Source organism: Hetaerina americana, unplaced genomic scaffold (assembly GCF_022747635.1).
Source record: "Hetaerina americana unplaced genomic scaffold, ioHetAmer1.1.p SCAF_6, whole genome shotgun sequence".
Classification (NCBI taxonomy): Eukaryota; Metazoa; Arthropoda; class Insecta; order Odonata; family Calopterygidae; genus Hetaerina; species Hetaerina americana.
Genome location: NW_027287205.1, coordinates 19570836 through 19596201, shown reverse-complemented (window position 1 = coordinate 19596201; position 25366 = coordinate 19570836). Strand labels below are relative to the sequence as shown.

At 39.3% G+C, this 25366-nt stretch overlaps 1 protein-coding gene across 1 annotated transcript in view; it reads left to right on the top strand.

The window, feature by feature from the left end:
- LOC139695273 (uncharacterized) overlaps positions 1-23136 on the top strand; it is a 38050-nt gene extending 14914 nt beyond the window's left edge. The window contains exons 2-3 of the mRNA XM_071593968.1: positions 10035-10231; positions 22112-23136. Of these exons, the coding sequence (XP_071450069.1) occupies positions 22135-23136 (1002 nt within the window). The 5' untranslated portion in view covers positions 10035-10231; positions 22112-22134. The remainder of the gene's footprint in view (positions 1-10034; positions 10232-22111) is intronic.
- The last annotated feature ends 2230 nt before the right edge of the window (positions 23137-25366 follow it).

Here is a 25366-nt window from a genome sequence, read left to right as displayed (position 1 = left end):
CAGAAATTTCATAGTCAGTGTTAACTGAGAAATGATTGAATTAATGGATGTATTGTTTATATTATTTCAATGTTCGCGAAAGAGTTTAAAATGAATGTGAGCACGGTCAGAAAATTTGCTGGTAGTATGTCGAGTGCGTAAAATATGAATGATTTTCTAATTCAGCCACAGTTGTTGTGTATAAAAGTGTATTTGTCCTCGCATTATTGAATGTAAGCGGAGCTTTGTGTATGTTAGGATAATCATAAAAGCCTAATTACAGCCAATGAGACAAAGCTAAAAAACGATAATTATCTTAAGTATACCTTCATCAAAACTATGAAAGAACCTAGGATTTTTGAGTAATGAAAGCTGGACTACGTGTAATTCATTTGAGAAGTGAACCCACTCGAGCCCAGGATTTTCAATGTTCTCATATTGGGCTTAAATCCTCTGTAATATATTGATTAATTACTCGTTTATGAACGGTTTTACACTTTACATCTCATCGTAACGAATTTCACTAAAATGCGACATCTTGCGTTAGATCTGGACGCTGTGAATGAATCTTTATTGGGCGAATCACTGAGATGAGATTCGTCGTCTTGTACTGGACGCTTCTCATTTAATTCCCATTAAAGAGCCTTACTAGAGCAAGATTAAGTTCCCTCATCGTTTCTAGCCACGCCATTTTGGATGAAATCAGGTTGCCAGAGGGTGATCAGGAAAAATCTTTTTTTTTTTTAATTTTAGGTGAGACCGATCACTGAATATCATTTTGAGTTCCCTAATAATAAAAAAAACATAAAAAGGTAACGTTGAGATGACAGAAACGTTGTACCATTATTAATACTGAAAGCAGGTTTTGGCGCCTTCCTTTCATGTTGGTTGACTCAGGCTTGCGCAATTTAATGTTAAAGTAATCCATTAAGTACTTATTCTTCATTTGTCGGATGTTCGGATGAATGTGCATCAACTATCAATTGTGTTTTGTTTGGTGAAGACATTACTTTGTACTGCACTTTGTGAATTAAACTTAATTTATATATTGAGTGACTTCAATCAGAGCTATCGCAACCTTTTGAGGTTTTAACCTGTCAGTGCAATCTACGCAGAGCGAGGGGCCATAGTCAGAAATATGCCGAATTCCTGCGGCACAGTGAGAATAATTGACGTATCATTGCGGAAATTTATATATGGAAATGTTTTCCATTTGCAAAACATGTACATATTAGTTGCATCAATAGCATTAGTTTTATACTTTAGCACATGTATAAAATTCGATTTAAGTGTTTTCATTTGGAAATGATTTCATTTTCCAAATTTTTTATAAATATTAATGAAATTTTTACTGACAAAAAAGCGCACTTTAACAAAAAAATTATCATCAATTTATACATTTATATATTTCATGTTCGATATTAAATCCCTAGTGGACATAATGGAAGAAGTTGAAGACAATAAATATATAAATATTCGTTTTAGACATGCGAACTTTATTTAATGAATGCAAATAATTGGATTTAATTTAAAAATTTTCTTTCAAATTAAAAAGCTTTTTTAAGGAAAAATTTGCATCGCTCATGTATACCTGACTACACAAGCAAAGTGCCACAATTTAGGAAATAATACGTAGTTGACAATGCCCCTCTCATATGCTTTCGACTTTATCTCGATATCTCATAATTTAGAGAACCAAAAGGAGGTTTTAGTATTATCAGCCACAGATAAGAAAGACTCATGGAGCTTAAGAAGTCCTTCGACCATTTATTTGACAGCCTTGCTTTAAATGGTTTTCTCCATTGTGGGTCCATCTTCCTATTATAGAAGAGAATCAGCGTAGTCTAGCAGAACTGTGTGGAATTCATCGGCGAGATTATCATTAAGGACACCTTAAGGTATAACTGTGCCCCACGAAATACTATTCATTCAAGTTTTAAATATCCTTAGTAAGGAATCTCGTGTAGTTGCATGGAATCCACTTAAATTCAAGAACTTATACACTTTGGTGTACAATATTTACGTAAAAATAGCATACTACATTTATTTTCACATATATTGAAGACTAGATTTATTTTTGAAGTCGCCAGCAAAACAACGAATATAGCTGAAATAGAATAGGCTTCTATTTTAAAGATGGGGTCTTCAACTCACGAAAATCGTAAGTAACGCTATGCATCCAAAGTGTTAGATCTCCTCTAGAGGCAAAAATTCGTCCCTCTTCATCATCGAGCATCGAACATCTTTAACGCAGCTTTCCATTCACTTATTCGGTCGATATTAACGACATATTTTCGCATTTTCTTGGGTCCAGTCTTCCCTCTCTAATTCTTATTTCCTTACTTCCTGATTGGCCTTCAGTCTGATATTTTTATTTATTTGGGCTAAGATTTGATGCCTCGTAATTCCTCGAAGGGTATTCCCTTTTAGTATGCTACTACAAAATCCTTTAGGCTTCAAGTTGGGCCCAATACACCTGACTTTCTTTCCATGCCGTGTTCCATATTGATTTTTTTCTGATATACTTTTATAGGGCTTGGATGTTTCTAATTGTTTGCATATATATATATATATATATATATATATATATATATATATAGATATATATGCTTTCATAGACGTAACACGGAAGTGCCGAATAGTACAATACACAGTAACACATAATATAGAAACACAAAAAAAGAGAGAACACTCACACGTATTTTCTTGATATTTCGACGGAAACAATCCGTCTTCCTCTGAAGATGTAGAAGTAATGACTGCTGGAATTGTTGAGGTGAGGGGTGCGAGAGAAAGGGAAGAGTCATTACTTCTACATCTTCAGAGGAAGACGGATTGTTTCCGTCGAAATATCAAGAAAATACGTGTGAGTGTTCTCTCTTTTTTTGTGTTTCTATATTATGTGTTACTGTGTATTGTACTATATATATATATATATATATATATATATATATATATATATATATATATATATATATATATATATATCTTTGTAAGTTTGTAAGTCCTATGTGCAGCCAAAATGCTTTCTTCGGATTATGAGAAGGAAACAAAACAAGGTACTTGTAATAGTTAATAGTAACGAAAAAACACTGTGCCTTTATTTGGAATATCTAATTATGCTGGGCACGTCAGATGCCTAAATGACTCAAGTGGGGTGCCTGACTCCCAAAATACTTATTAATTCTTTTTTTTTATTCATGGGTGTGGCTCTATGTGCTTTTATCCTATTTCCCAACTCACGAATCGTGTTCCAAAGAATGAATGGCCATCTTTGGTAAATGTATGTACAATTAGGTTGCCTCATCTATTTTCAGAGATTTTTATTACACTTCATGGTTGCTCTCCTTAGAGCCACTTTTTAATTAATTCGACCCGTCCATTTCATTCTCATTATTCTATTAAATGGCGATACTTTTCTGTTACTTCGAGTCATCTTTCTCTCTCTTCCTGCTATTATTCTCCATGTCTCACGGAATAATAGGATCAAGTTCCATGTACGTATCACATCCGAGGTCTTCTCTATACGATTTTATTCATTACTTCTTCGACGTCTGTCACAGTCTATGCCGTATCTCAAAATGTGTTCCGATGAGTTTATCATTTCTGGTTTTAAATGTAATCATTGGATTAATGAATATTCTTCACACGGTCTTCGTGGAAGTTCTTCCTGCGTCATTCCATTGGTCCCTTGGAATATCCGTCAGTTTGTTGTGTCACCGAACTTCCATCGCTTCCAATCTTCCCCTTCCTCTGCTGTTCTAATCCAGGCTTATTTCAAACAGCTCTCGCATTGGTCTATACATATGGCACTCAGAAGTGGTTTGATAGTTTATCGCTGACAAAATTCATTTCTTGCTATTTTTAGGATTTTTAGTCTTCTCCACGTGTTACAAAATAAATTTTAGCCAAAGTATAAATATCTAGGAAGGCTTTCAAAGATTAAGAAATTGATTACCCAATGAATATAGGGCCCGGGGGCTTTTCCTGGTGATTTTGGACACCCCCAGTTTCACTCAGGCAGTGTCAATTTCCGGTATATCTTATTCCGTGTGTTGTCACTTTTGCCGGTGGAATTTGCTCTCTGTATCATTTTATTTTCGGGAAGTTGGAATAGTCGTACGTGATGTATCTTACTGTTGAGATCACGGATTGTGATAGGCAAAAAGGATTCCTTATTATCTGTCCGTTTGACACCCTCAAATCCTCGCTCTCTCGCCTACCATTGGAAAGCAAACCTAGGCCTTTTCCTTCTGTATCAGTGCTAAATTCGAATGATTTGTGTTGTCCATCGAATCGTTTGTGTGTGAAACCTTGTCCCAAACGTGGGCTATCCGATAATAATGTGAGGCTTTCCGTTCGTGCATAACGATCCATCACGAAATTAGCAGCTTAGTCTTTTATTTTCTTTAATTTAGAAATTAGGCCCTTCGCAGTGTGCCAAAAACGCTTGATGTACATTTTTGATGGGATTAGATCGTACTGAGTCACTAATAATGGCTGAGGGTGAGAATATAGCACCTCTAGCATACGTGACTTCCACTTGCTGTACGATTTAGCATTAGATGAGCTCCACCCTCGCTGATCAACCGAAACTTCCGAGTTGATTAGTGTTGTGGATTATTCAAAGACTAAAGTTTCATCGAACTAATAATCCCAGCGAATATCTTGAAAGATAATGAAGTTGTTTTCTACCTTTTTCGTTAGAATTTGGACGGGTGAAATCAGGCTCAACAGCTGCTAAGGTTAACATTTTTGTTTCAAAGAAGTGTTTCCCTTTTGTTGCTGTATTTCGTTTTGACACATGCCCACCAGAGTCCGTTATTATTATTTTAAAAACAAAACGGGGCAATTGGCCATCTAAAACATTCTCGTTTGGCGTTTGACTCAGAGTTGGTGAAATTCGGTAGAATCTCCGGCGGCTAATTGGCACTCCTTAAACGACGAATACGCGTCCGCGAAGGGCTTCCTCACGCGCGGCGGCCCGCCGGCCTTGGAAGATCCATCGCCTCTGCTCTCACGCCTCGGCGTCTCCGGCCCCTCAGAACGCCTTCGAGCCTGCACTTCGAGCCTCCGCTGTCCGCTGAACTTGACACACTTGGAACTTGATTTTAATCTCGTCAATTTTTCTACGGACAGAAGAACAGGGTACTCATGATTTTCGAAAGAAAATACGAGTTTCAGGGAGAGAGGGACCGGAGAAACATAAGTCGCTCAACAGAGGGGGGTATGTAAATTTATGGCAGATTTATGCTTATTGTTATGCTTAAGTTCCTGTGAAACATTCTGGCCCATGGGATAAAAATGTTCATATCTCTGCAAAAAAACTTGTGCCAAATACTCCCTTATCCGTTATTTCAACCGACAAGCGTGGTTCAATGTGGCTTTATTTCAGATCCTCTTACTGTGAAGGGTTATAATCAATCTCTTTAAGATAACGGATTGCTTTGAGAAACAAGCAGTGACGCAGTGTTTACTTCCGCTTGGCACGTGATGTAATCTCCTGCGTTCGGGAAGTCATATGCTTCCCATTAAGTTTACGCTTTATATTTCAAACTCGTGTATGAAGTCGAGATTCTAGACGAAAAAGAGAACTTTGCTTGAAGTTAATTTTAACGAATAATTAAAGATTAATGCGAATTGAAGCGTGAATTTAATTCATCAATATTGTTCATTATTGGTGAATTATTTGAAAAGTTATGCGTGTTGATGGGAAATAATTACCTAAATGGAGTATTTCTTGTGAAAAATCAATGGCAAAATAAAGCACTTAAATCAGCACATTACGAAAATGCCTTTTTTGGAATTACAATGTCCAAGACATACTATCGAATCAAATCTTGTCCAACTGTACCTATGTACAGTACAATCGAACTTTGCTGTGAATGAGAATGACATACGAGGAACTCGTATGTGCAGAGGATCTAGTGGCTTCCACTTTCATAATATAACAGAATCCATTTGCCTGTAAGGTCATTCTGATTGATCCTTGGTAAATATTAAATCCGGGTATATATAATAAGCTCTGCGGGCCATCGTACGGATATTCCTTAGAAATTCCTACATGCAGAAACTTCCTCGAGAGCTGCCGGTAGTTATTTAAAATTTAGACAGATAAAATGAAAAATTTTAAAATTACGAGTTCTGTAATTTTTTTGTTTTTAAATTATTTTTATGTGATATCTAATTCAGATAGTGAAATTAAAAAAATAGTCATCGTAAAAAATATAATCGGCTGTTTTGTTTATTACGTGTTTTGCACGTATAATCTTTTTGGGGTAATTTTTTGTTTTTCTTGCCGTGCGGTTGTACTCAGAGTTTTGTTTGGGCTAAGCCTGTGCGTGGTACTATGAAGGTCTTGCATTCAAATCTCGAGGAAATGGGTTCTTTTTCACCTTGGTATTGGATATTAAAATTGCATTTAGACCACTCCTTGTGAATCCCTTAAGAACTTGGAGACTGGTTAGAACTTCGGGTTTCTTTTTTTCGTAATGTAGGTAATTGCGATTTATTTCATGAAATACTTATAAAACGTGAGGCAGAAACAATTAGATCATTCCATGAAAATATTTTTGGCAACTTAAAAAGCTTTCTTAAATGTGGTAAGGTATATGTGGTAAGGGCGATTTCTGATAGGAAAAAACTAACTTTTATTTGCGTGAAAATAATAAAATTATAAGTTCAATGACTTGTACTTGAACGACAAATGTTTATGTTAAACACAAAAATTTTGAAAATTTTTTAATCTATCGCGGAAAGCTTGAGGATGAAATAAACACTGCAATTTTCACAATTATAGAATTATTAATTTTTACTATCAAAGTTTCATTGTGAAGCGTCATCATTAATTTCAAGGCATCTCGTATCGAAACATTGGCCGTGAAAAATAAAACATCATTGTTGTTTTTTCTGCCCCCTCCAATTTTCTTGGATCCGATATTTCCGTAATTTATGCACGAGACTCTTCTCTGTATTTATTATCGAATACGATTTATCATCGCATTCCAACTGAATCCAAATAGATTAATGGTACCCCTGTTTTTAGGTGGTGAAAATGCAAACTTCATTTATTCTATGGATAAATTTTGCATTTGGAAAAATGTTGCCAGGGTCACTTCGTGCAATCATCTTGTCACTCGCGGAAAATACGTCACGTGTCGATTCGGTAGTCCATTGTGACTCAGAAAGGTGACGGCATGAACTGCTGTGCAGGGGCGTTTCGTGGGGTTGTCTGCGTGTGTGTTATGGAGCAAAGGGGATGGGGTAGCGAATGGTCAGAGTGGGCAAGGAGAGGGAGGGAAGATAGGGCGGGCGTGCGAGTGTGCGCGCCTTAATTGCAGGAAGCACTGCCACCAAATCGAAGTCAATGACACTTTTGAACAGCCGCCGCTCCGAGGGCCGCAGGGTCGCATTCCGTGCCGCGCGCAGCACACATGCCCACTTGCCGTGAAAACAGATTGCCATCTCCCGCCGCCTTCCCTCCCATCCCTCTCCCACCGGCCCAAAACCCCGCACCTCACCCCTCTCGCCTCTGGTGCCCACCTGCTGGACAATTGGGGAGCAAGGCCAAGGCTATAGCGAAAGAAGGACCACTTCTGGATAAAAATGGGGAGGGGGGGGGGATAAATAAATACCGTCCACGCATTCCCGAGTTAACGGAAAGTCCTGAATTTAATTTGTTTCAAGAAAATTGTAATTACTTCTACGAGTCATTTCCGTATAATTCTTTCCTATACCACCTAATCCTTACATTCGCCTTTCGCCTCACTCATATCAATACGTTGTTTCATACGTGTTCATCTATTCCTTCTAATACATCTAATGTTATGCGCCTTAAGACACTTTTTGACTTCTCTCACCCATAGCCTCATCCAGTCTAGCCCTTCCCCTCTCTCAGCACTAACTCTTCTCTCACATTCTGTTTGGTGACTCCACTCTTCTTCATTATCCTAATATGACCATACTAGCTAATCACACTTCTTTCTGCTTGTCCAAACCCGGGCCATCCAATCTGCATTCTATCATCACCCACACATTCTTCACTCTAATCTCTCTAATTACTACCATGAACACTCGTCAAGTAACCCATATCCAAAAGATTTATTCGGCATATATGCCTATTACAACATACGTAGGTTTTAATTCCTTTGCATTCATGCGAGGGGGAATACGCTTTGCTACACACTGCCAGCCTTGATGACATAGTCAAACATACATTCTTTTATAATCTGTAATTATACCAAAAATCTTCTCCTGGAAATCGGACTCCTTTTCATCTATTAAGCTCCAGGAAGATCCGAACTTTGCTCGATAAGGGGGGCCTGTGTTAATTTTTCAGCGTATAAAAAATATTCTGTCATACATTAATTCCCATTGATAAATCATAAACATCTAGCCTGATAATGTAAGACAAACCAGCCATACATTACGAATCTATATCGAGTAATGTATAGTTTTTATGCATATTATTTTGCTTTAATTATAACACTAACCGTTTAAATGAATTAACGAGAAGCAATTCTATCTTCTGCAATGGTTCTCAGCCGGAAAATCTAACAATGACATTAATTAATTTATTTATTTTACAGCGCAAAACGTAACGATCCATTTAGTGAATTACGATTCCAGCAACCCTTAAAGTGAGTCTACCTTAGGTCGAAATCTAGCTAAATCTCTTTTCCGCGCCCAAAAACTTAAGATTCGATTCTTATAATGAAAATCCTTAGGCTCGTTTTTAGGATAAAATTTAACAGCTTTTTGGTGTGGAATTAACTACCTCTTGAGAAGCGATGGCAATTACCATTTCCTATCCGATCTTAGTTAGTACCTGACTCTACTTGTAGGAATTTTGGATGAATGGAGTGCAGAGATCCGTTAATATATTCGGGGCATTTACAATTCTCTAAATTTCGTCATACCCTGCGCCAGTTTATGATCGAAGGATGCTTGTCAGAAAAGTTTTATGCTTTCGCGGAGAATTAGAAGCACTTAAACGCATTGTCAATTCTGCCAAATATTTCGATAATTTGAAATGTGAGGCGTGACCGACAGATTTTTAGTTTAAATGGAAATTTGTAGAATTCCTGTACAGGAGTGAGTGGAGAGAATTTTAAACATCCAATTTACCATCCAGCGAATTTTTTCTAACAAGTCCAAAGGGCAGTATTATTGGTTTTCAATAGAAATATTTTCCCATTTAACACTGTCTTTTTAGCGAATAGGCGGTTGCGTCCAAACGTTCTCAGGATGCATCGACTTGTAATTTTTTTCGGTCGCATCCCAAGCAGTACACTTGGCGTATCTTCCAAGTATCCATTTATAGTCTAACTTAACGGGTATGCTGAGAGGTTTTAGTTTGAGATTCTCTGGAGAGTAAAAAATAAAGCCAAACGGGCTGTACGTGGACTGAATACGTTGGACGACATATTCAGAAATGTTTCCGGAGGAAATGTCCGGAAGGAATTAAATTAAGGACCAAAGAAATCCAGTTATATCAGTGGGAATGATCATCCGCCCAAAAAAAATATAAGCCACGAAATACAAGCATTGCGAAGTTTTCGTTTTTAAACAGAGAAATCATGAGTGGAACTCTTTTCAAATTGTCTGCAGAATTCGATGATGACTTTTCCGAAAGACTGCATTTTTATATCGAAATTAGATTTTCATTGTAAATCAACGGGGACCATGATGTTATAAGAGATTAATGTCGTCTACCTTTTATATTCTTATCTTTTCAAATTATGTGAGCTTGGACGTAAACTTGCTTTTATTATTAGGACATATGCCTCCTTTCATTTACTGTAAGTACCGTAACTGTTAATTCCCTTCTAGTTGCCACCCTTGTTGTCCAATTTCAACGTGTTCATGTAAATCAATAAATACGATACATGCAGGTCTACTGAGGGCAGTAGGTTTTGCAAATGAGTCGTGCGCGCGAAGTAGCGTGGCTGATACCCTAGAACCCCTAACTACCGGACCAGAGTCCTAGTATCCCTGCCTGAGCTCAATCTTACTCGTAGTGATCATTTTCCTTCCTTCATTCTGGGACGTTGAAGAACTTTAAAGAGGACTTCCTTCGGGCCCACGCAGCAGAACGGAACTTGGGCAGAATAACCCCACCGGAAACAAGAGGAGATATCGAGCCCGGGTTTCTGGATCAGAAGGCCATTGTTGGGTTCCCCTTGTGCATTGTTCCTCCGCCATCGTCTTCTTCGTAACTTGTCTGTGGCGCTTTGTGCAGAGGCATCGCATGGTATGTTATCTTGACAAGATGTCTGAGATGGGGAGAGGTCAGCCCCTGTTAGATTCGGTTGTCAACTGGGCTTCCCAAGTATGAAGGGGAAATGGACGGCGGGTGCGGTGTGATGAAAAATAATGCTGACGAGGAAAGAAAACGTGTCACTAGGCAAGGGTGGCACTGTGTGTACATACGGAACGATTTCAGCTGCAGTAATGAAGATTTTCCAATGTGTCTTACCCCCTGAAAATACTAATTCTTTCGCGAGGTGTTCTATGTTTTTAGGTTAACACTATGATGAAAATAAATTGATACTTGAAACACATCAAAGTGTACTAGAGTATATCAAAATGTGTATATGAAAGCTTGGTTTGGTTTAACCCAACAGCACTGCAGTTTACATTTAAATACTCCCTATCATGAAGTTTATTTTAGGCTATTTTTCATGATCTTTGAGGAAATAAATGCATAAAGTTGATGAAATTAGCACTTTCAGGCTTCACTTCGTGGAATTATTTAATACGGGTATAAAGCTAAGGTTGCTTCACATGTGCCCTCCTCCTTGTGTAACCGTACTTGGTAAAGGTAAATTCAAACAAGAGAAACCCACCATTTGGTGAATAATATTTATTCACATGGATATAGATATAAGGAAAAGGGATGGGGACACATATAATAGACAAACATAGGAGAGGTGGGGAAGGCGGAATCGAGCAGATCTCAAGTGCAAAAATATTTCCTTGACCGGGGCTTGAGTCACGGATCTTTCGACTTGCCAAGCCGATGCTCTATATACGAGTGCATTTATATATATATATATATATATATATATATATATATATATATATATATATATATATATATATATATATATAAACACACACACACACTCGTGTACATAAATACTCGTGTACACTCGTGCCGGGCACAGAGAACAAATAAAAAAAATTCTTTTCTAAATAGAACAATTGTTGAGTGGAACACCTTACCTGCAAAAATATTCGAGCCCTTTCCTAACAGAGTGTATACTTTTAAGAATAGATGTAAGGCATATATGTAATAATTTGATTGATGTGTGGTGTATTGTATTATGTGTAATTGCTTAATTTTTTTTAAATTTATCTTTTTTTTCTTGCTGATTAATGGTTGTAAATGGGGTGGGGATTCACTTGTTTTGTTAAAGAGATTTGTGTTTTGAAGTCTGGTTTTATGTATTATCTTTTGCGATTATTTGGGACTTGTGTGCCACCTGGCAATGTCTAACAGCACATGTGTATTTTTTAATAATAATAATAATAATAAAATAAGACCGAGAGACAAACACGCGATGTGTGTGTGCGTGTGTGTATTGGTTAATGATAGAACAAGCAGGTTTGCCTACAGAATTATAGTAGAAGCACGAAGTTTAGGTAACTGCAACCGCGGGAGGAAATTTATGATCACATAGGCTCTAAATTTGTTTTTAAATTCAAAAGAGCGGCCATACGTTTTGGCAACGGATAAGTTCACGCGAAATACATTCCCTCTTGAACGAACCATCGTCATAAGAAGTATCTCCACTTGCCGCCATTAAATTTACATCACGGGCTTCTGTGACGTCAGCGCCCTTCTACTCGAGCGTACCCACTCGCTTGTTATGACCGTGGTCGTTGTCATGACTACGCAACGAGATGCGGTCGCGTTTGAATGTGCGGATGCACTCTCCGGAGGAATACGAGGGCTTTGACCTCGTCTTCAGCTCAATTGCGTGTGTAGAGATTTGTGCTAGTTTTTGCCTTTCCTTTACTCCGCCTCCACGCCAGCTGGAAGATCCCGCTTTTTTCATCCGCATTCCTCAAGCCGCGATGACTGTAGTGCGAACTTTTTCGATCCACCACCGCTGTCCCGGCGACGAATCCCTTTCCCCTTACGAAGCTGCGAATTAAAGGAGACCGAACGGCGAGACCTAAAGACTGTTCAAGTTTCAGTCCTCAAGACTGAAACTTGAACAGAGTCGTCAGGGTGGGAGGCTGCTTTGGTCTCCCTGGAAATGTTGAACGACATTCTGAATAGGGGTTCTTGCTCTCGTAAGAGTCGTCGTATATTCCTCCGTAATCAATCAGACGGTTGGTTATTGGAATTATAGATATTTTTTGTAATTTTTCTGGAATAGAGTCTCACTTAGAAAATTTAGGGTAAGAAATGTGTCATGTTAATGCAATACGTATATATTTTTAAGAAATGAAAGGATGGAGAAATATTGTCACTCCAACTTAGGTGACAAAATGAAATCCGCAAGGTGAATACGGGGTTTGAAGATGACTCAGATTATGTTCATAATGAAATACAAATCAAATACAAACAACTGACTGACCCTGCATAAGATTAAAATAACCATCTAGTATAGATTTTAGCTGAAGTGTAAAGGTCCATGGACTTTCACAGTAAATAGAATATTAAGTACAACAGGCATTAAATGCTATGCAAAATGGAAATTAGTCGTGGAACACATTGTACAGATTGTCACCTAAAATACGACGCATAAAATAAATAGAGATCATTTTTGAACAGCGAGGTATAACGAGATATTTTGACTCAGATATGGGACAAATTCTTCGGGTGATAATTTAAGTTTAAAATCCAGTTTTTTGTACAAAGAATGAGGCAAAATACCCGTTTGGCTCATGTGAATATCTACTACTAATATATTTTATACAGGGTAGTCTAACAATAAACCTAGATTTTGGACCGTCCTTGACTTCTGGTTTCTTTTACTCGCCGCGAAGATTTTCGTTTGTGTGCCCTATTGTATATACTTCTTCATTTGTTCGTGACTTCTACCTGCCTTCGTGATGCATAAAAATCCAATCCCCTTCCTTCTTTATAGGTTGCCAAATATTCTACCTTTATTAACAGCCGCGAACACTCCATTACATTTCAAAATATCCACCACCCACATCATGTCTTTTCGTGCATATCTCCAAATCGTCATCTATTCTTCAACCCTGCTTGAATATTATGTGTGCCTAACATCAATTCCATTCCTCTTGTGAGTCCTTATTTCGCTAAAGCAATTCTTTCTCAAACTACTATGCCTATTTTACTTTGGAATACTGCTCAAATGCATGAATTCCTCCACCTGCCCTGGTTATTCCGTTTACGTTACTTTATTTTTATTTTGGTTAATATTCAACCCAGATATATCGCGTTGCTTCTTCAAAGCACCCAACAATAGCTGAAATCCCTATACTAATACTTATATTTGTACGGGATATTTACGGTGAAAATTATCAGTACATCTATTCTAATATTCAGCAGCAATTTCCATTATTTTTTGCACACTCCAGTTGAATTTCTGAGATTTTAATTCTCATGAACAAAGTAATTTAATTATCCCAAGGTTGGCTGTTTGCAATAGTTTTAGTTTAACTGTTCTCTGAAAATTCATTGACCATTCGCGGAACCCATCTTCAATATTCGTCCTTAGATCTCCTCTGCACTTCTTGCTGAATCTATTATGGCCATGGGTAAAATATCTTACCTTAAAATGAGCATAAATAAAATTCATTTCCCTGCTGATTTATGTTAATTAAATGCTTGTCTCATCAATCACTTCTCGAAGCTTGCCTGCTTATTCGTCATCCGCTCTCTCCATTTCATTGCCGTTGAATAGGGATAGGTGGAAGAAATCTAGTCTCCGAAGGCGGAAGAAGTCTCGATTTAGTCTTAATCTCGCACCATTTAAGACGTTATATCATTATTATTCTTACATAGTTATCAGGATTATAATTAATTGGCATAAATTATAATCCTAATTAAATTGTTTTTTCTTTGTTTCACAGCGCGAAGAAAAATTCAGTAATGGGCGAGCACGTTTTCATGAACTATTTCCCCATTTTCAAGCCAGATTTTCCTATTTATTTATCGCAAATATCTTATTTGATGTTTTATTTAGGTTTTATTATTGCTATTGGTTCTATGTTAATCATCTGCATCTTCTGGTAGGTTGCTGTAGATTTAAGTAGTACATTGTTTGAGATTACATGATACGATTTAAACCAGTCTATCATGTTTGAATGTCGTCGTTTTCGCCCGCCTGAGAGGTAGTATCGTTTCTAATATCTCAGAAAAAAAATTTAAAATACAACATTTTGTACGCATGGGTATCATTTCTCATTATACTCTACTCCTTGGCACATGGTTTTTGTCATATTATATGACGCATGGAAGGTAACGTAAACATTTTGGAGACGTTTTCATTATCTGTTTGTCTTTTTTGTCTTTACATGGCTTTGAAAGGGAAATAATCTACTGCTTGTCGTATGAAAAATAGGAATGGACTTAGGAGGCTGAAGATTGATAGGCACATTAGGGCGAGAGCAAGTGGCAATGATAAGATGTGGTGAATGGACACAGTACAATGGAGAAGGGTATCAGGAGGAAAAACTTACAATCGCCCTTGATTGAAGCCAATAAACGAGATCAAAAAAAGGATAATTGGAGGTCTAGGGCTGTGTGTAGAAAGCATATGCATGCTGTAATATAGGGGACCATGGTGTAGATAAAAACCTGGGAGATGGTTTCCGCCCTTATGCGTTAAAGGTGTGCAATTGAAGTTATGAAGATAGGTTTCAAATAAAGATTGACATAATACCCTTAAGAAACTGGAAAATATTTAATATTGATAGGCAAAGAGCCTATAAACTATAGGAGACGTGAGGGGGAGAGAGCAGTATGGGACAGTTGAAGGCTTTCTATTGGAATAACAACTAGACACTGCAAATAGCATTAAGAACATATGACATATAGAAGCGTTTAATAAAATTAAATGAAATTTTCCACGGTTGTGAGATGGTAGGACTAGCAGAGAGGGGATCGGTATGGTGCGGTGGCTGGCGTACTGGCTTTCAACACAGAGGGCCCGGGTTCGACTTCTGGAGACAGCAGAATTTTTTTCAGTGGTATCCCGATCCCTTCTTGAGGCGCTTTGTGGAGATCAATTTAAGTGAACCCCGGCCCCCGGATGGGACGTTTAACTGAGGACCCCTTGGCGCATTTCGTTAAGAGCAGGCTAATGCCGACGCCGGGTTTCTCTCCACCCTTTCTCCATTCCCTTCCATCCCTAATGGCGCAAATAACCTCAGATGTCGGTGGCCTCCTCTAAAACTACACTGTACTTCTACTATGAATTACCAGCGTTGAAAGACGTCAGGACATATATAGGAATGAATAAATTAGCAGGAAACAAGATAGCGTGATGAACTACAGCAGACCAATCCTCGAATTAATGTCCCGTAATGATGAAGTTCGTGTGGGATGCAAAAGTGGAGAGTTAAAATGGTGGCATCGTTGTGGTTAAACATCGTAATAGTGAACAATATCTTTCGATATGAAATTTTGACTGAAACGGTGAAGAATTGAAAGTTTCCGAAATGTTCTCTGGATAGATGTTGGGAATTAATAGAGCGTGGGAATGAAATGTGAAAAAATATAGAGCATGTAGATTTACATCTCGAAGGTTATATTTTTCCCTGACCCAATTAAATTTTAGTAATCGAGACCTGATTATTACATATGATATATTGGTACCGAAAGCAATGGATTTAGTGACCCATTCCCTTCTGAGCAATGGTTGGGGGCATAAACCCAAAATTCTCCCTTCATTATTTGATTCTTCTTTCACTACTACCCATTGAATATCCTCTATAGGTTCCCTCTGCTAAGACACTTCATTTGGCTTTCAGGATGACTATGTAGATGCCAATCCACAGTTGAGAGGTATATTTTTGGTGTTTGGGGATAATATTAATATAAAACGACATCTGCACTTCCTCAGTTGTATAGATGGGCAATTATCACAAATTGTTTGTGCCATGGCCTCAAGACCTTATTTTTCCCATTATATATCAGTTGCAGGTTCCTCAATGGTTTGCGGTCTTCATACCCTGCGAAACATAACGTGTGTCGGAGGGGTGACTTAGGAGTTGTTCACCGATTTTAGTGCATTTTTCTCAAGCTCTTCAACGGTAAAAAAAATTAAACTGTTATTAAATTATATTCTTCTCCATTTATTCTCCTCCTTTTGATGTTTTTGAATCCATTTCATACTTAACATTTAGCTTATTTGCGTTCATGGAGATGGCACATCCTAATTTTCTATCCTCATTCAACCATTTATTTCACTTCGTCACTTTGAGCCCCGCTATTCTCTAACTTTTATTTCCCATTTCGAAATATGGATGATGGAAGTCTTTCAGAGAATAGCATTAAGTTTTACGTAATCTCTAATTGTTGCTACTGACAGTAGTAACAATAGCCGGTCGAATATGCTATTTGATCTACCCAGAGACTAAGTTACCCTTATAAGCCTCGCCTAGCACCGTAGGAGTCAACGTAGGACTACGCGAGCCCGAATGCGTAAAATGAGGACCATTCCTCATTTTACGCATTCTTTCTGCCTCCTTTCATTCCGTCCAACTTGTCCAATATTTGCATTTTTCTACTTCACCTGCACGACTTTCTCATCTTTATCACAGGCTTCAACATTTCATTACCACTCACTGTGCCGTTTCAATTTTTCCGGCTTACTTTGAATTTCTTCCAATAACCTTCTCACCTACCGTCCCTGGAACATTTCATTTGCTTACTTTCCGTTTATTTTATTTTTTCAATTCTTTTCCACATCTCAAAAGTCCCCGACTCACGCTTATTTCCTCAATGACCAAGTCTCCTTAAGACCAAATTCCTCAATGGCCCATACTAAACTGGGCTCCACATCAAAGATTAGACTAATCTATTTTTTATATCTCTATTTTAGATCATTGCCATGCATGTTCAGTTCATCTTTAATAATCAGAAGAAAATTCTCTAATGATGTTTAGTGAATTAGATTATTTCACCAATTTCAGTAAATTAATTTTGCACTGACAGACGCTTAAGTTGTGACTTTTATTCTCCTGAGTTATACTTGGAGGACTTTTTAAATGCTGACTTACTCTCCTCCAGTATTGTACGATTAATCTATAATATAGTTGCATTAGTACCTACTATGCACCATAATTTCTGCAGCTGACTATCAGAGAATAGGGTGAGTAAATTGGTATCGAAACTGAAAGTATGAGATTGGAAATTACTGTACAAATAGACGGTAATGCCCGTAAGCCAAGTGAATATGCCATTTAAAACTGCCTCTTTCCAGTAATTTATTTATGTCGTCTCCTTGGTGTCTGTACCAGGGAATGGAAATATAAAGATCCCTACCCCTGCGTGATTCCTTGTACTCAAATCCGGAGAAAGTTCTTCAGGACGTGATTATTTCCCCAGTCCTTGGGAGGCTGACCGCATCAGCGTTTTTCGTATAGAAAGCGTGCTCTGAATCTCACGCTCTGAATGTCCCCGCCTGTTCTGTGGTGGGCTTGAAAGACGAAGGAAGCTTAGAAAGATTAGGGATCGGGAGATTGGGAAACTCAAACATTGTGCTCCGCTGAGACGACAAAAAATGAGACCCAGAAATGTTGGCATTAGTTATTCTACTATTTCCTATATATAATGTTCGGTATTGATAAGTTATAAAATGTTTCGTGGAAATATCGCAAAATTTTCAACTTTTATGGTCCTTGTAATAAGTATGATTTTATTCATTAGTTCATCGCTTTCCGCAATGTAATTTGTAAAATGTAGGTTCTGGATGGACTCTGAAATTCATAATGCTATACTGTGGTCCGTTTACGAATTTTGACACTGTTTGGGATTTGAAATTTACATTTAAATAAAATAGTATTCACACATACATGTTTTTATCCTCCTTCAAGTCTTCCAAAATGCCTTTTCCTCCCTTTACCTCGCTTACCCAGTATTTATCTACCACAATCTGAAGCGTCTAATGGCCTTCCACTCTCTTCTCTACCCATTTCTTCCCATAGATTTCTTCCGACAACTTGCTTTCCATTTTCTCCTCAGTAATCCTTTCCTTCGTCTTCCTTCCCGCATATTTATTTTTCTCCTTTCTCTTCAACACTCACACCATAAAAGCGTTAATGTTTCTTAGAGGCCTGTCATAGTTTATTTTAGCAGTGATCACCAGTGACCGATGTGTCTCCCAATTATCGGCAAATGTGAAATTTTCTTGAAAAGAGAACCGAATTACATGTTAATTCGAAGTTATGGAACACTGTTCTGCACTTAAAAAAATAAATACATCAGTCCATAGGTTGATTTTTTAATAGGGGTGGCCTACCGCTCTTGGCATGATGCACGAGTCTCGTATTCTGCTGCGGTCGATATTACCCACCAAAAAGACAGAAAGCGACGAATTGCTGACATTTGAACTTTGTCGCCATTTAATAAAACTCGCTCCTTTGAAAATGTATCCAATAAAATTAATTGTTGGAAAACGTTTACAGAAATACAGTTGAAAAGTAACACGGGCCTGGACTCACTTCATTTGTATCATCGTCATCATCATCAGGTGAGGCAAACGAAACTCTTTAAACGAGGAAGGAAAACGAGGCTCTTTAAACTCGACAAAGAAGGGAGGTAAAAAGGGGGGAAAAGGAGTCTTAATTTTCCTTTCATCTCCCCCCCCCCCTTGTATCTCTTCCTTTCCTAACTGCCGTCGTGTTTTTTCGGAATCCACCGAGGAATAATCCCATTCCCTGAATATTGGAGATGCATTTTTTGAAAATTATGGTAATTTCGTCTGAATGGACAAGTATATCAGTTTGTACCGCATTCAACTGTTTAAGAAGATATTTTAATTTTTAGTCACTCCTGTGGTAAGAATACAATAGTTGTAAGCTACGAATGAACATGATTCGTGATTAGGATTCGTGATTGCATTGCATTGCAGGATTCGTGATTGCGCGTGATTAGGAATTTGTTTTCGATCGTGTTTGGCCAACTATGTGACTGAGACTTAAAAGATGAACTTGGGCGGTCCCGTTTCCAGTCATGTGCTTAACTTTAAGTTAAGTTGAGTTTTTAAGCTCTTGTATACTCGGTGATTCACATTTCCCGTTTCTCACTCCGGCTTCCATTACCGCTACCCATATATATTTTAATTCGTTAGCTCTTCATAAATTATGATTTTTTTTCTCAATTCTTGAATTTCAAGTTGGGCCACCAGTCCTTAATCCAAGGCCATACGTGGCGTCACGATTCCAAGTGATCAGTGTGGCTGGTTGATCTGTAACCTATGAAGTGTCATAACTAAAAAACATGTGCTAAAATGTGCTGTCAAAATGTGTTGCAAGAAATCCAAGGGAGGCAGGAAAGGCCGGGCATTTTGATTAGAGATGAAATGTTGAAGAATGGGATAGAGAGGATAACGTTGGGCAGGAGTTATATGGGTAGGAAAAGAATAGGAATGCTGGACGGACTAAAGATATGTAGAAATATACGCAAATGATTAAGAGTTTACTGTAATGTGAGATGACAGGTTGTGTCTTGCAAGACAAGGCTAAGAAGTGTAGTTATTTTCAGTCAATGTCCATTCTAAACCTACCTTAAACGGTAGACTACAAAAAAATAATGTATCCCGTACTACAAAGGGAGTAATTCTTCTAAATTTTATCCCGAAAACGGACATTTAGGAAGAAAGATTATTTTCATTGAGTGAAACTGATTTTTCACCAATTTTTCGATATTTATTCTTAATTTATCTCTGATTCCTTCTACATTATCAATCCTGACGATTTTCAATTACATTATTTAGAAATAACAAATCAGTGTATATCATTTTGTGGATAATGAGTTTAACATTCAGGCCTTTACTAAGCGACGTTCGAGCTAGTAGATACTAAATAAAATGGTCGAGGGTAAAAGTTTGATTTTCTCAGCTGTGATCGCGTACACAACAGAGGATGTACTTGTCGGTGGAACTCAGCTTAATAATCCGCAACTGTTTGGAATCGGGGGACTAAACCGTATGACGTTGACGCCTTTCAGCGCATGAATCCTCGGTCGGTGGGTGCATGACATGCGGAAGTGGGTGTGTGTTTGGGCGTTTGCTTCATTTACGAATCCACGGCGATGCTCGCTGGGGCGACTAATGAACACGGAGCACTAAGGGAGCGAGAGAGAGAGAGAGACACGGGGAGGAAACAAAGCCCTTGCGGAACCCCACTTATTTTATGTTTCCTCCTTTTCTGTAGCCCGCCTACAAATCATACCGTAAAGATGTGACTCACAGGGTCTCATGAACTGAGCTGAGGGCGAGCGATGATATGCAAGGAAGTGCTGCTTGGTTTGTTTCATTTCCGAAGACTCCCGTTGGGGAGCACGTTCCGTGACGGGGAGCGAAGGTGAGGGGCGGCACATTTTCATATTCCGATGGCAAGGGAAGCGAAACGGCCGGCCCTAGCGGAGCGAAACGTCATTAGCCGCTCTCTGGCAACACTGGACTGGTGGCACTTGGATCACTAGCCAGATTGGACGTGTGTTCGTACTCATACAAAAATTTATGTTTGTTCACGAAAACCCACGAATAAGAAATACTTTGCCATTAAGGCGACCCTTTACTCGTTTAAAATATAGTTAGCATGAAAGTTAAGAGGATACGTGAAATTCATGAACATTTCAGGGGCGGAGTTTGCATTTAAGAATATGTACAACTATGAATGTCACGCCATAAAACTCTGCATATCACACAATCACAAACATTAATACTGACTAAAAGCATGGGTAAAGTACATAACAATACATACATACCAATAAAACATAAATCTCACTAAAACGTAAATCTCAGAAATAAAAAATAAAGAAAGGCTAAGGGGACACAAAAGGACGAACACAAGTTAAGCACGGGGGTTGGAGGGAAGAAGAAGTCAAACAGAAGAAGAGCTACTTAACCTGATATCGATTGATAGACCATCGTTTTGCAAACCGATGCGCTGACCATTGCATTTTTATTGTGGCATGGCACCAACAGTTATCTTTATTCTCAATTGTAAAATCTGCTCCTCCAATTTTGAAAATTCATTTCCCTCTCTCTCGAATTGATCACCAATTGTTTCTGTACCAAATCTGCTTGACAGTACACTATTTCCCTTTCCCTTATGAGGAGAGAGAAAAAGGGAGTGGAGTTTGAGGAGGTTACATTTATAGTTTCTATACATTACATATATTCATTAAATTTTTCGAAAATGCAGTCATCGTATATTTTTTTATAGCTTTAAAAAATATATTTACATTGTTTGGGAAAGGCTTGAATAGTTCTGCAGGTAGACTGTTCCAGTCAGTGATCGTTTTGTTTAGAAATGCAATTATTAGATATAGCGGCCAATACTCAGGCTGGAAGGTTCGATCGGAGAGATTCTAAGATTGCAAGTGAAAAAAGTCGTCGAGTCTCTGTATTGGTTGAGGAATGAAAGAATTGAATTGGAAAAGTGAAAAGGGAAGCTGATGCATTAAGTAAGATGTGATTATTTATGCGGAGGGAGAGGGAAATTTGCATTCTTAAACATAGGAGTTGTAGAGCTGAACTTGCAAGTGAGAATATAATATTCTCGATGTCACGTCATATCTACATGCATTACATGTCATAGTCAAAGTAGTAGGAGTACCATAAGTTTTTAATTTTCTTATACATTTGCTTCTCTATTCACTGCCTCTGTCATGTGGAAATACCGAGGGCGATTCACCGAAAAGATTGTAACGCGGCAAAATAATTTCTGAATTGGAAAGTAATATCGGAGGAAAAAGTGGATATTTAATATTTTCTTCCATAACATTTTATTATTTGGGAATCTACTCGTATTTTGATAGAGACTCCAAAAGCTCAAGTAACGAAAGATAAAGAATGTCCTCGTAGAAAGTCATTAGATAAACGTTCCTAATGCTGAATGTACAAGAAAAGTTCTGCTAGCGAAAGAGCAGTTTATGCCATCATGCCAATGTAAAATGCCCTTTTCTTTCCAGGCGCTGCCTTCCAGGGCTCCGCCATGACGTTCAAGACTCACAGCCTCTTGGCCCTAGCCCTACTGGCGCTGGTTGCCTTTTCATCCGCTGCACCTGCCTCCTTGTACCGGAAGAGCGGGCGGACAGCCTCTACGGACGCCTCCACCACATCATCTCCTTCCTCATGGTCCAAGAAGACAGCCTTGGCCCCGCTTCCAGACTCAGCCCTGGTACCCTTCGTCACCTCCCGGGTCGAAAGGGTCCCGAAGCCGGAAGAGGTCCCGACGGCACGTAGAAGACCATCAAAATCCCGCGCGTCCAGCATCCCTTCCGTTGACAACTACATTGACGACGACAGTGATGTTCCGAAGGCCCCGAAGGCAACTAAGGGCCCCAAGCAGGCGAGTCGGAGGAGGTGGGGCCCGGATGCCTACAACCTCTTCGCAGATACCGAACCCCACTCGCCCTCCTATTCCGTGCTCAGGAAAGTGCCCACCAAATACATCCGCAAAGTTCAGCTCCCGTACCAGAGGACTCCCATGGCGTACGAATCCACCGGATCTGTGACTTCCTCCACTATTTCCGTCGCGCCCATCCGGTACAAGATCATCGACATGGGCGACCCGTGGGTCACGTGGTCTCACGCCCAGGGCTACAACCCGCACGAACTACAGCAGCAACATCAGGGTGGTCAGCAGTCTCAGCAGCATTTTGTACGTCCGAACCGCCAGGAGGGCCTGATCTCCGCAGGTCCAGGAATGTACGGAGGCCCCGAATATGGAGGTGACCTCTACGGTGGAGGTAGCAGCGGGGGATTTTACAGGCCTCCTGGTCCACTGTACGGGGGCGGGGGGCAGGCGGGGGCTTATAGCGGTTTACACGGCTCGGTGATCGATCCTTTTCAGAGGGAAAACTACGGACCTAGGGACGTGGTCCCGTGGTCAGTGCAAGTGGGGACCAGCCTCACGGTAAACGATGACGGACGGCGGTCAAGGAGGCAGTTCTACGTCCAGAGTCAGAGGCACCGGGACGACATGCTAGGCTGAAGCCAGGGGGCTACGTCGGGCGAGTGAACTATAGTCATTTTCCTGGATCATGCGGATTGACGTGTCGGTGGATGTATGAATGCGTCGGTCAATCACAAATTGAGTGTTTTGGGACGAAGAGGGACGAAAGTCTTTCTTTAGACATCACACCTTTCACCCTTCTCTGAGATTTTTGGTGTAAAACTAGTGTTTGTGTTTTGGCGTAGTATTCCAAGCAAGATAGAAGTTAAACTCCGGTGAGAACGGAATTTCATCTTAAATATCTGTAAGCACTTAAAATTGGAAACTGCAACTTATTCAGGAAAGCTGTATAACAAGAGAAATATCAAGTATTTGATTTCACAAGTTCAAGTGACATTTTCCAGGGAACATACTGTAGTCATGACTCCACCCCTTATTTCCTTTCACGTTGTCGACCATATTCTCAACCTTTATGAAGCAGGCTGAGTGTGACATTACTTTCTCGAGTTTACCGACTATTATGGTTGCGGGACGAATATTCACGCGCACGTGGAATTTCGTTTCGAACGAGGTACTCTCGTGTGTCGCTCAGCTGGTCTTTCGTGTTCACGTTAAGACTCAACTAGGCGTGTTAGAAATCACGTGGTCCGGCGGTGATCCTGGCAGCGACCCTTCCACTGACCGTGCTTCGTGTTCCTGAAACAGTGAACTGTGAACGTTAAAAGTGGTCAAGAAGTAGAAAGACAAGGACTGTGCTCGGCCAATTTATTTATTTTTCACCGCAGGTTAAGGGATATGCAGTGGAGAAACAAGTGTCATTGATGGAATTAATAAAAATTTTGCAGCAAAAAATTATGCGTACTCGTGTCAAAAATTATTTCCGGTAAGACGGGTGCATTGTTTTTTTAAAAATATCATCGAATGAATGGAATCGATGGGTAATTATGGATAAAAATAATACAATTTCACCGTTAAAAGTTTTTAAAGAATTATATAGGAGGGGATTTTTAAATATTTACATGCTTCCATATGCTTCGCTACAGTTGCGGATAAAAGCGAGCCACATATAGGGTCCTCACATTAGGGTCTCATATGGCATAAAATTTTTTACCTCTTTCTCAAAAGAACTTTCACGTAAAGTACGATCACTCGTATGTACGCTGATCCTAGACTGAGGTAAGTACACTTGTATAGGCTAGGGACGCTATAGGCTAGGCCTCAAGCAGCTTGTGTTTCATAAGAACTTAAACATCGGTAACGTGGACTGCTTTCATTGGCATTTAAACCTTAAATCCTTTGGTTAATCGTCATACTTTTGATAGTTTCCTAAGTTAATTAATTGGTTATATGAAGTATGCATACATCCCGACCACCCTCACTTTACCTCTCCGCCACCAACTTGTTGACACTTCCTCTCAGATCGTTCCAATTGTTAGCAAACCGTCATTTTTTGTTTCCACGTGTTGCGGCGAGCGCTAGTAATCAGTTCAGGTTTATTTGAAATCTCCAAAAATACTTTCCTTATTTGTGGTTCATGACTTACACAAGTGTGTGTGGACGCGTCTGGACCAGTAATCGCCGTCTTGGCGAGATGAATTTTTCTCCGAGTGAAACCATTCTTAAACTTGTCTTACACAATTTGATGCGGGTACTAGTGGTATGTTCCAGGGTTAAGAAAAATCAGTGTTTGAGTGAGGTTGGATTTGTCAGACGCGCTAACCCATTTTGTAGTAGTAGTAGTTTTGAGGGGAGGCGACCGACAGCTAAGGTCATTTGCGCCATAGGGGAAGGACAGGACAGGATGAAGGGTGGAGAGAAACCCGGCGTCGGCATTAGCCTACTCTTTACGAAAGGCGCCAAGGGGTCCGCGGCTTAACGTCCCATCCGACGGACGGCGTACTCACTCAAAGTGCCCTCCACAAAGCACCTCAAGTAGGGATCGAGATACCTCTGAAAAATATTCAACACCGCCGGGATTTGAACCCGCGCCCTCAGGGTGGGAAGCCAGTACGTTAGCCCCCGCACCATCTCGATCCCCCCCATTTTGTATCTCGCGCCCTCTGGTTGATTGTCAAATGCCCTAAACACTGGTCATTCACACTCGGAATACTGGAATTATTTGAAAACAGTCAAAGGGAATATTATTTTTAAATCTTTCTTCCCTATGGAATTTTTTTACGTCTTTCATGGACGCACAAATTATTCCAGATACGGACGAATGAGGCTCAAGTCAATACTGAGCGAAAAATTCTGTAGTCCATTTTCTGAA